Source organism: Colossoma macropomum, unplaced genomic scaffold (assembly GCF_904425465.1).
Source record: "Colossoma macropomum unplaced genomic scaffold, Colossoma_macropomum, whole genome shotgun sequence".
NCBI classification, from domain to species: domain Eukaryota; kingdom Metazoa; phylum Chordata; class Actinopteri; order Characiformes; family Serrasalmidae; genus Colossoma; species Colossoma macropomum.
In genome coordinates, this window is record NW_023494799.1 from 3,136,184 (window position 1) to 3,148,546 (window position 12,363).

Sequence of the window (12,363 nt, forward strand, 5' to 3'; positions counted from 1 at the left end):
GCCACCACACAAACTTACTTCTTTGCCCAACAGCCACCAAACTACTTGTCCTCAAGCTCTAATCGACAGTCACACTGACCCACACTCCTCTGTGTGTCGTCTTTTTCATCCCTCGATCCTCTCATACAGTCCCATTCATTTTTGCCACTAACAAAGCCTTTCTTTTCCCCCCGACAGCCACCAAAGTAAATGTACTCACTCAGGGCAGATCCCCAAGCTCTAATCCACAGCCATACTGACCTGCACTCCTCTATGTGTTTGTTCATCCCACGTTCTTCACAGAGACTCCTGCCTACCAGTGCTTTAGCAACGACATAGCAACACCTTATCAACCACCTGGGATATCATACTAACTGCTGCGCAACCATTCTGCGTTCCCTTTCCAGGTTTCTAGTTATTATTATTATTATTATTATTATTATTAGTAGTAGTAGTAGTAGTAGTAGTAGTAGTAGTATTATACATTTCACTACATAAATGAAATATTTATATATTGCTATAAATACACAGAGACAATAAAAAAGAGCAGAGAGAGCAGATGTGAGCTGAACTGCCTGAATAAAAAGCAGGTCAGATGTGAGTGGGCTTCACTTCACTAACAAGCTTTTCCTCTGCATGACTGTATGACCGGGACACTGCAAGGCTTCAGCTCACAGCGTGCACTCACTGCCCTCAACCAAACACCGCCCCACGCTGCCGCTGCTGCTGCGGACATTCGGTTTAACACGGTTCTCCTTCAGCGTTCCGCACGCCGTCACTGAGACACTGAGCTGTCTAGGGAAAAATCTCTCTGCATTCAGTGGGAGCGAGAGAGCTGAGGAAGAGACGAGGAGTCAACAAGACACAAAGATAGGAGGAGGAGTGAGGGTTGAGTGAGGGGACAGAAAGAAACAAAGATAGAAAGAAATGAGAAACAGGAAGAAGATAAGAAAGAAGAAAGGAACAAGACACCAAGAGAAAATGAGAGTGAAGGATAGAGAGAGCATTAAAGGGCAAAAAAAGGCAAGGAAAAAGAGAGGGTGAGGGGTGTGAAAGCAAAAGAGGAGAGTGAGAGAGAAAAATAGGAGAGAGAAAGAGAAGATGAGAAAAAAAAGATATGGGAAAAATAAAGAGCAAGGGCAGAAAGGAAGTGTATATACACACATATACATACACACATACACACACATACACACACACACACACATACACACACACACACACACACACACAACCCCATTTCCAAAAAAGTTGGAACGCTGTGCAAAATGTACATAAAAACAAAATGCAATGATGCAGATCATATAAACCCTATGTTTCATTGAAAATAGTAAAAAGACAACATATCAAATGTTGAAACTGAGAAATTTTATTGTTTTTTGAAAATTTTTTGCCCATTTTGAAATTTGATGACAGCAACTTGTTCCAAAAAAGTTGATAGACAACAAAAGGCTGGTAAAGTTGTGTAATGCTAAAAAAACACCTGGTGGTTGATTGGCAATAGGTCAGTAACATGATTGGGTATAAAGAGCATCTCAGAGAGGCGGAGTCTTTCAGAAGTAAAGATGAGGAGGGGTTCACCACTCTGTGAAAGACTGCACAATCAAATAGAGCAACAATTCAATAATAACGTTTCTCAACATAAAATGGCAAAGAACTTCTGCTTTTCATCATCTACAGTACAGAATATCATTAAAAGACTCAGAGAATCTGGAGAAATCTCTGTATGAGGCCAAAAAGCAGTATTTGCTGGCTGTAATCTTTGGGCCCTCAGGCAGCACTGCATTAAAAACAGACATGATTCTGTAGTGGAAATCACTGCATGGGCTCAGAAACACTTCTGAAAACCACTGTCTGGGAAAACAGTTCATCACTGCATCCACAAATGCAGGTTACAGCTCTAAAACGCAAAGAAGGAACTGTACATAAAGAGGATCCAGAAATGCTGCCACTTTCTCTGGGCCTGAGCTCATTTAAGATGGATTGAGGTGAAGTGGAAAAGTGTCCTGTGGTCTGACGAATCAACATTTGAAATTCTTTTTGGAAATCATGGACACTGTGTCCTTCGGGCTAAAGACCACTCAGCTTGTTATCAGTGCACAGTTCAAAAGCCAGTATTCATGATGGTGTAGGGGGCATTAGTGCACATGGCATGGGTGACACATCTGTGAAGGCACCATTAATGCTGAATGATATAAATATGTTTTAGCAACATATGCTGCCATCCAGACGACGTCTTTTTCAGGGAAGGCCTTGATTATTTCAGCAAGACAATGTCAAACCACATTCTGCATGTATTACAGCAGCATTGCTCCGTATTAAATTTGAAGTCCTATAACTTACAGTGTTGTTCAAAGAAGAGGTGATGAAACACAGTGGTAAACAGGCCCCCGTCCCAACTTTTCTGGAACGTGTTTTTGACATCAAATTCAAAATGGGCATATATTTTTCATTTTATTTACATTCTGCACAGCATCACAACTTTTTGGGAAATGGGGTTGTACCATATATATATATATATATATATATATATAGTACATATATATATATAGAGAGAGAGAGAGAGAGAGAAGGCAGGAGTAATTGTATTACTCGGAGAGGAGGATATCAACAATACCACTCATTCTGAGTGAGGACGTAAACAGCTGCCTCAGACCGAGTTCAGCCCTGAAGCACAGCAGCTTTTCATTGTTTCATTCTTTCACTCCGTCCATCCACTCTGTGCTGGACTTTTGCCTGACTGCGTCCACAAACCCAAACCGCACACTTAAACAGAGCTTTTCTACAGCCTGCTTCACTTAAGAGCTATACGCCTGAGCGCACCTCGCCTTTAGATAACATCCTCATATCTCACCTACAAAACGCAGCACGTCTTACTGAGAGCCACTGTAGTGCTGTGTAGTGTAGCAGTAGTTCCAGTCCTATCACAACCCCATAACACCTTTATTTTTAATTTAACACCATTTAAAAACACCAGCTCCCATTTCAGGAGGAATCAACAAACAAAAACGGCCTAAAATTACTTAGATTGAACTCTGTAAAACACTATTAAAAGCTTTAAAACATCCTGTTCACTCCCCAGTCCATATCGCTGTAAAGGTACAGTAACAAAAACAGCCTGTTCAAGCCTGAGGGATAAAGAGAGGCTAGAAAATGGTCATGCAAAAATGAAGTACGGCTGTTTTGGTTCATAAAACTACAAGCCATAAATGAACCTCAGGGGGAAAAATAAAGTCAAAGAAAAAACTAGGATATGGGCCGTTAAATGAATATTAAAGGTAAGAGCAACTGCGGTCGTTTTCAAAACAATTCACTTCAGGACGTCCTCCAGGTGTCAGCTGGCACCCTCGAGAAAAACGAGCGAGCAAACAAACCCTAAAGTCACCTTGTCCGACTGGCCTATATTTCACTGCGCTGCAATATCCGTATTGACTGGACAGGTTTAATTAGACATAAATAAACTGAGTGGCGATCAATCACAGTCCATTAGGATCTCACAAAAACAAAAACACGGTGTTACTCTAGCTGTGTAGAGAGCTGTGTTTTCCCCGAGACCCATTTAGAGCTCATTTTTATATCTAAATCACAATTTGAAAAAGTGCAGTTTCCAAACGGCGAGAGGTGCAGTTTTAATTAGAACCTGTATTATCAACAATACTGTCTTAAGGGGGGAACATGAACCTAATTTCAGAGCTTTTAAACTGCCTGTAGATGAATTAGATGAATCAGAAGCAACTAAAAGACATATGCTGACATCACAACCAAAACAAATTTTTATTATATAATACACTATCAACAATGTTGTAAGATTTAAATGAAAAAAAAAATTAATAATAATAATAATAATAATAATAATAACACAGTTTGTAAGCTACCTGTAGATGAGTGAGACCAATATACACCGATAAACCATTGTTAAGGGCTGTAATGGCGGAACGGATCAAATTGCCTCAAACTCACACCGCCAAGGTGATGTAGTTAGGTTGGTGGGAACGTAGCGCTAGAAGCCAGAGTGCTTCCCTGCGCTGAACTGCTAGAGAACACCCACAGAGCTCGGCCCAAAAACTGCTCCATCCTGAAATACTAGCCTGCAAAAATGCTTACAACGTGATGACTATTCTCGCTCTGTGTTGAGTGTAAAATGCATCGACTGGTAAAATGTATGAAGTGGTAATGGCTACTGTTACAACAAACTTGCATCACCATAGGGAACTTTTTAAACAATTAAATATACACCGATCAGGCGTAACATTATGACCACCTCCTTGTTTCTACGCTTATTGTCCATTTTATCAGTTCCACTTACTATATAGGTGCACTACAGTTACAGACTGTAGTCCATCTGTTTCTCTGCATACTTTGTTAGCCCCCTTTTACCCTGTTCTTCAGGGTAAAAGGGGGCTGCATTGCCAATGGAGAAATCACAATGGGAAATTCTTTTTAGTCTAGACTTGGGCTTAATCTGGATCTGGGACACTGGCCCCTAGAGTAAAAAGGGTTAGTCTGGTTGACCTTCTGTGGTAATATGACAAAACTCGTCTCCTCTGCTTAGAAACTTTCGTCTCCATGTTTTCACTGATCTAGCACTGTCTACACAACACGAGTAAACAAACCACGTATCAGTTACAGACTGCAGCTGCAGCTTTGCGCAGTAAACAGTCAAAGCACTGCATTTTTTAAGGATTAAACCAAAATTGGTGCCAACACTTACTTTTAACCGTTAGCAGGTGACAGAACAGGCATTTTCTATGGAAAAAGATGATTTAGCTAAGGAACATGTTGAGAGGACAAGCCACAAATTGAGGGTAAAAATAAAAAGCTATCTGGCTGCTAACAGCGCCCCCCTGGGAAGAATGTGTAGTCTGCAAGACCTGAATGAATTCCATTAGTTGCAGTCAGGATTCTCTGAAGAGTTTTTTCTACTCTGGTTTGCAGGCAACAAACGCAAATACGTACATTTTTAATGATTACATTATATATATATATATATATATATATATATATATATATATATATATATATATATATATAGTATAAAAAGTTCCCTATGGTGATGCACGTTTGTTGTAACAGTAACCATTACCTCTTCATACATTTTACCAGTCGATGCATTTTACACTCAACAGTCTTCACATTGTAAGCATTTTTACAGGCTAGTATTTGGGCCGGGCTCTGTGGGTGTTCTGCAGCAGTTCACTTGAGCTTCTAGCGCTACGTTCCCACCAACCTAATTACGTCATTTGATCCGTTCCAACATTACAGCCCTTAATGATGGTTCATCACGGAAACAGGTATTTTTACATTTTCTTTCCAGAAGCTGGGGAATGTATATGCCCACATGCAACACGAGAGGCCTTCAACACACCCGCAAAAACAAACTTTGGCCATGTATAGGACAGCCGTGTGAATGTCGCTACTGTCAGAACAAAACCCCTTTGTCGTTGTGTTTTTGACCCAATTTGTAAATGTTTAATTCTCGGTACATCGTGTTTAAATTTCCATTTACTTGCAATAAAAGTATGTTTTTTCATTTTGGAGAGCCAAGGTTTTGTTCCAACAGCAGCGATATGTATATATACACATTTAGAGTGCCATGCATAGGTATTCAATCCCCTTAAAAGACACCAGATACATCTGGATTACAAATGACCAAATGACACTGATATTTTTGGTTGTTTTATTTTAAAAGACTGAAGTAAGTAATTAATTTAAAATGATACTGGTATTTTGTATGAAAATATTCTGTGACAAAAAGTACTACGGAAAAATGCTATTAGTGTAAGTACTCAATCTCTGCGCTGTTGTGCTCTAAGTTTACACAGACGGAAGATTTTGCCCTAAAAAGGACACAATTACAGTCAGCCACTACCATTAAAACAGTTCACCTTTTCCAGATAAAAGACTCACTAAACTCATTTACCATCACGACCGTGAATCTCAAGAAAAGCTGTGAAAATAAAGACGAAGGCCCAGTCCCATTTCACCCCTCGCCCCTACCACTTAGCCCTACACCTCCGCTTTACGTGTTCACGTCCAGGGGTAGGATGTCCCGATTCTTCTTGAGATAGAGGGGTGGGGTGAAGTGTTGGGGCTACGTGACCCTCCAAACGGAGGTTTTTCAGAGACTCCAAACAGAGAGTTACGAGAAAAAAAAGAAAATCCGGCAAGATGGCTGAACAAGAGACCAAAAAAACCCACAAATGTGAGAATTTTCTCTATTGAAATTTATGATAATCACTGTATTATCTTAATTTAATGTCATTTCAAAGTATTATGGTCCTTTTGTTCATAACAAGCATAAAAATAAATAAATAAATAAATTTAAAAAATCGCTGATGTCTCGGTAGCTAGCTAGCTAACTCTTCCGTTCCATCAGTTCCGTTGCAGCAGTTCCGACGCCAGAAGAAACTCAAACAAGAAGCTGGTGAATATCTGACTTCAGCTTCATATCACTGAAGAATTAGGGGTGGGTGATAATAAATAATTGCCCCCCTCTTTGAAGGCATATGATGCACTAAATGTAACTAAAGCCCAGCAGTGAGGAGCTGAACTTTACCCTCCTCTGCTGTCACTGCAGACTGGCAGGGTCGCCTACAGAGCAGCGCTGGTAGCTGTTAATGAAGTGATGCTCTTTATTTGAGGGCCCCATTTCAGAGGGAAGATTTCAACCACTACCCTGTAACTCCGTTTCAAGGGGCAAGGAGACACTTGAAAATAAGGCATAGGCGTAAAAATAAGAAATGGGATTTGGCCTAAAGAAATTAGAGATAAAGTTATAGACATAAACAAGGTAAGAAAGGGCTACAAAGAGTGTTTGGATAGCCCAGTGAGCACTGATGGATCAACTGTGAGGAAACAGCGGTTCAGCGGCTGGGACTGGACTGCAAAGGCACCCCACAGTCATGGAATCAAGAGCTAAATGTCTATAGTTCTGTTATTGCTGCTGTAATTATGTAATCAGGACTAATAAAAGGATAATCAGTGTCTGACAAGTGCCTGAAAAAACAGACAAGCCCTCACATAATTAGCTGATGAACATCATTAGCTTGCACTAATAATTATTCTGTCGTATGTTTTCAGTAGCTGCTGGTTATGTAACGCACGGCTGGCCTCTTCCCAGCTGCTCTCTCTACATCATCTTCATGTTAGGGACACAAACTCCTCCATCTGAGAGATCACTTACTTTTTGGCCAGGTCGTCCACTGTGAGGGCCGCATTCCCCTCACTGTCGCTGTGCACCTCGTCATCCTCCTCGTCCCCCACCATCCTGAAACACAGGGACGATGCAAAGGTTAAACTCGCATGCTGACCTTTTCCCGCAGCAGGATTGGGTTGCACCCTGAGCGCGGCGCCGCCCTTGTGTTTTGCAGACAGTGCAGAAAAACCTGCAGGGAAGCTTCCAGCAGCTTCGGCGGAAGCCATCATGCATGGAAAGAGCTGGACGGTAATAAAATTCATTATCACAATATTTTACAAACACATCACAGCCTCAGAGTAAACACTACGACCCACAGCTGCTCATCCAGCGTTGCTTCTGGTTATTAATAGGGAGTTTGTCCCCCTTTGCTGAAGTGACAGCCTCTATTCTTCTGGGAAGGCTCTAGATGTTGGAACATTGCTGTGAGGATTTGATTGAGCATTAGTGAGGTCAGGTACTGATTTTGGATGGTCAGTTCTGGATCACTCCAACTCATCCCAAAGGTATTGGATGGAGCTCCATCACTCCAGAGAACACAGTTCCACTGCTCCACAGCCCAATGCTGGGGCTTTATACCCCTCTAGCCCACACTTGGCACTGGGCATGATGACCTTAGGCTCATGTGACCTGTTTCAGCAACGGCTGACCTTAGAGTAGCTGAATTCATTACAAGGGCTGTCTAAACAAATCTGACCCAGCTTGTTTTGACTAGCCTGATTATTCATCCATATCTGAAATATTAAGTTTCCTTTGGTGTACACATTCTCTGAGCTTATCTCAACACAAATCTGAAGCAATTTGTTTCTCAAATTGGTCAAACTGCATGTTGAGAAAGTAAGCTGGCACATAATTTAATCACTTTAGTCACACGGGACTCTGAATTTAACAAAACGATACAAAATCAACACCTGATTGTGAACTTAATTGTGAAAATTGCACACAATGAAAAAGAAGAAAAATCAAATGAGCGCTGTAAGATGTTAATCTGAGGAATAACTACACAAAACTCCACCCCTTTAGACCAATTAGAACAAGTTAAATCATTTCCCATACCTAAATTTAGTTTATGGACATGAACAGGTCCAAAATTACACCAAAGGGAACCTTACACAGTGTATTTCTACCGAGGTGGCACCAGAGACAGTATTGCTACGTTAAACATTACAAGCCTCGTTGCTCAAATCCGATTTTTTGCTCAAATCTGATTTCTCTGACACAACGGTTCACACTCATTTAGGTAAGTGATTCAAATCTGTCATTAATGTGACGAACCGGCGTCCTGAAATGACCCTCATGAGCTCATCCTACTCAGTAACGTCACGTGAATGAATCACGATCATCATCAGCACAAACTAACGAGCAGAACGAGCTTCGCTGAGAAGATCATTAACTCTGATCAGCTCTCAGCTTCATTATTAGAGCGAGACGAAGGAGAAAAAGGTGAGATGAGCTGCTTTTCCACCGTTTACAGGCTTTAACTTCTGTTAAAGCTGCCATGGTAACGCTGAATGAGGCGCAGTGGAAAAAAAGGTACATGAATTCCGATCTGAGCATCACATTAAGGTCACATGGCCACAAATCGGATACGTATCCAATAAAGGACCACATATGAAAGTGACTCAGGTTGAATATGAAAAGATCAGATTTGTGTGTCCACACAGCCCTAACATCAGATCTGAGTCACATTAGGGCAAAATTGGATTTGTGCCACTTCAGCCTGGTAATGTGAACGTAGCCTGTATCATTTATCAATTAATCTTAAACTGAATATAATGGCAACATACAGGTAAACAACACAGGGATGTACATCAGTATGGGTGGGTACTGGTATGGGGAGATACCAGCAGAAAATGCTGGTTGTGACATTGGAGGAAAAAAGGACAAAGGACAAATCTACCCTAAAATATTTATTACCAATGGAATAAATGGGTTATTAATGCTAACTTAAACTATAAATTATACCTCATGCTGTGATGTATTCATATAAAAGTGTTATACAGAATTTTATCAATACTGCCCAGTACTAGTAATCAGTGTCCTCTGTTGACTTGTGTCTAATGGAAATTCCCCATTGACTACACGTGTAATGCCTATTGACTAAACATTGTAAACCTACACTGGTTTAGAAAAGTGCTCTACAAGTAAAACTGAATCATGCTAAATAGCAGAACTTTCCCCCAGACATGGATCAAGCCTACTCCTGGACTAAAGACTAAGCGTAATCCATGTCTGGGAAACTGGGCCAACAAGTATTTATTGGTCTACAGAAACATTTGGCTATCAAAAGAAATGATAAATGAATCTAAAATGTATATTTTTGTCTGACTGACAAATTAAACCACATATCTGGAAGTAAGGGTGGTAGGGCTGGGCGATGAATCGAGAAGTAATCAAACCGACATGCAGAACCTCTAACCGACGTAATCTTGCCCATGTTGGTCATTTAGATTTTTTTAAAATTCGGTTTATCCTTTCCCCACTCTGTGTGTTCATGTACTGTCCCTTTAAAACTCACTACCGCGTGTGGTCACATGACTCCACCACATCCAGTCTGAGACACGGAAGCTAAGGCTACGTTCACACAGCAGGTAAAAGTGGCCCAAATCTGATTTTCTCACTAAATTTGATTTTTATGTTCAGATTATCTTTTAAATGTGATCTGTATGCGACATCAGTCTGAACAGATCAGCTCCTAAACTGACCCGCATGCGCAAAAGAACAGAGCGTCACGCTGCTTCACGGCTCATCCAGAGGTAAACAATCACGACCGCCAACGAACGCCAGTCGCTCCCGGAGGATCAGCTTCATCTTCACCAGCATCACAGGGGCCATCATGAAGCTTCACTGACTGACAGCTGGGCTCATCACCCAGAATGTGTTCGAGCCGTAAAAAGGGCGCGGTCACTTCTTTGGTTTGCGTCCTCGGATTCTTCAAACTTTGCTGTCAGACTTTTAACTGTTCTTTGACGCTGCAGCCTCGTTCTCCTGCGGCCGCGTTCGGACATTTCTTTCAAAATGTCTTCAAACAAAGAGGGTTTTGGATAATCTTCTAATTTTTGTACAGAAACATCAGCCTAAATGTTTTTGAGTCTCAGCAGCGCGAAATTATGATGAATGTCGAGGTGGATTGACGTAAAGGTCGCGTGAATTCCGATCTGGCTGCTGAGACGATTTACACTAAAATATGCATATTTACGGTACAAACCTTGTGAGTGAACTATGAGGGCAAAAAAAACAAAACAAAAACAAAAACAAAATAATCGTGCATTAATCGTATTCGAGGTAAAACATTCAAGTAATCGTGCTACTGAATTGACGCCATATCGCCCGGAACTAAAGGGTGGTTGATATGACAAAAATATACCATATAAAAAAAATGTATTACAATATTTTTGAGAACAACAAACAGAAGGCACCAACAAAAATTTGTATATGTGATAAACATTTATTAATTCCAAATATTTATTTGAAAATAGCTACACAAAAACAAGGGAAAAGGCAACTCGCAAAAAACTGACAAGATGATGGTATAATGTTATTTATCTACTTGTGACTACGCAATTTATGCAGGTTGTTTCTAAGCTGTCTATAATTGGTCTAAATCTGTCTTGTTTATTTTCCATGTTCAGTGTTGTAGAAGAACTGACTATATTCAGAAAAGCGTATTTTGATGTAACATAACATGATAACAATAACACAACTCATAAATCAACTCCTGAGTTAATCACCAAACCCCCTGAATCAGGTACACTGAAGCAGGAAACGCTCAACCCTGCAGCTGCAGACCTCCAGGAATGCACTTTGGTCATGCCTAGCCCTGCCCTCCTGTGCGCATGTAAACTGCGTTCCACTCACCGATTGTACGGCGTGCTCGGCTCGTCAATCTTCATCAGCCCGTAGTCCTTATCTGGAGGGTGATACGTGGCCAGAATGTTCATTTCGTCCCATTTCTGCGACTTCTTCCTGAAACACAGGGTCCAAATATGGCACTTAGCACACAACTTGAGGCAAAGCCATTAGCACTGATGCAAATACTTCCCCATGAGATCGGCTGGATTTAACCAAGGACTTTGTCCCACTTTAAAAAGTTACGTTTAAAACAGCAGACACGGAAAACTAGTTATAATCCTTTATTTATAGCAGGCCGCTGATCCGTGTCCTTCGGTCAGTGTTTCCATGATAACGGAGAGGATAACATCTAGTCTAAAATGAAGGTAAACCATCATCAGAAGAGGAAAGCAAAAGCTGTATGAAGTTTATGGTCACTTTTGACATTTACTCTACTTTTCAACCCTTAAAGTGATGTTACGTTTGACTGCTGACTGGACCATTTGTAAAATCTTACCCTCCACTCATGTTGCTCTTGTTGTGTTATTGTTTTGCTATCCAGTGTCGACCAGAAGAGGGTGGGTTCCCCTTTTGTGTCTTGTTTCCTCTTATTATGGCCAAATGGTTCTGAGCATGGAGGGTAACCGTTCCAGTAGTGGTTCGACACAGAAAGCTTAAAAACTGGATAAATAATAATCTTACTAGAGTGAGAGCAAAGTCGACTGACTGATGGCGCAGTGACATAAAGCCGAATTCGAACCTGTTCTGTAGTGCTTTGAGCTGTAGCCTGCTAGGCTAAGCTAACACGGTGCCTCCCACTGCAGTACAGGCTCGGTTCTAAGGAACCGATGCTTAAAAACACCCGTTAAGAGGATAAAGGACTCGTATCCGAGAGCAGATTCGAATGACTGGTGTTGAAATGACAAAGATAAAAAATAAGACTTGTTCTATGGTGTCTGAGTTGTACCCAAGCCGGGCGACGCTAATGCTAATGTAGTTATCCGGCTACAGGTGAAACCCACCGCAGTACAGTCTGTTTCAGTAACAGATGCTCAAATACCACCCGTTTAGAGGATGAATCTGAGAGCATGCGGAGAGAGACCAGAGCTGGAGTGACAGACGGAATCAAACATGTGGTGTGTGCATGGCTACTGGCCTGTTAGCAGTTAATTTGTGTAGTTTTCTTAGGTATTTCTTGGTTCTGGTTACAGCAGCACTGCTGTGTCTGATCCACTCAGACCAGCACAACACAAACTAACACACCACCACCACCACGTCAGTGTTACTGCAGTGCTGAGAATGATCCACAAACCGCTGCTTGAAACTGAACAGCAGAAGACTAGAACTGTGACACCGTC

At 41.2% G+C, this 12,363-nt stretch overlaps 1 protein-coding gene across 3 annotated transcripts in view; it reads right to left on the bottom strand.

The window, feature by feature from the left end:
* ppp1r2 (protein phosphatase 1, regulatory (inhibitor) subunit 2) overlaps positions 1 to 12,363 on the bottom strand; it is a 43,748-nt gene that overhangs the window by 12,665 nt on the left and 18,720 nt on the right. For all 3 annotated transcript variants that reach the window (XM_036586278.1, XM_036586277.1, XM_036586279.1), the window contains exons 2-3: positions 11,033 to 11,140; positions 7,163 to 7,246 (exon numbers count right to left, since the gene is read on the bottom strand). In XM_036586278.1, coding sequence (XP_036442171.1) covers positions 7,163 to 7,246; positions 11,033 to 11,140 — 192 coding nt within the window. The remainder of the gene's footprint in view (positions 1 to 7,162; positions 7,247 to 11,032; positions 11,141 to 12,363) is intronic.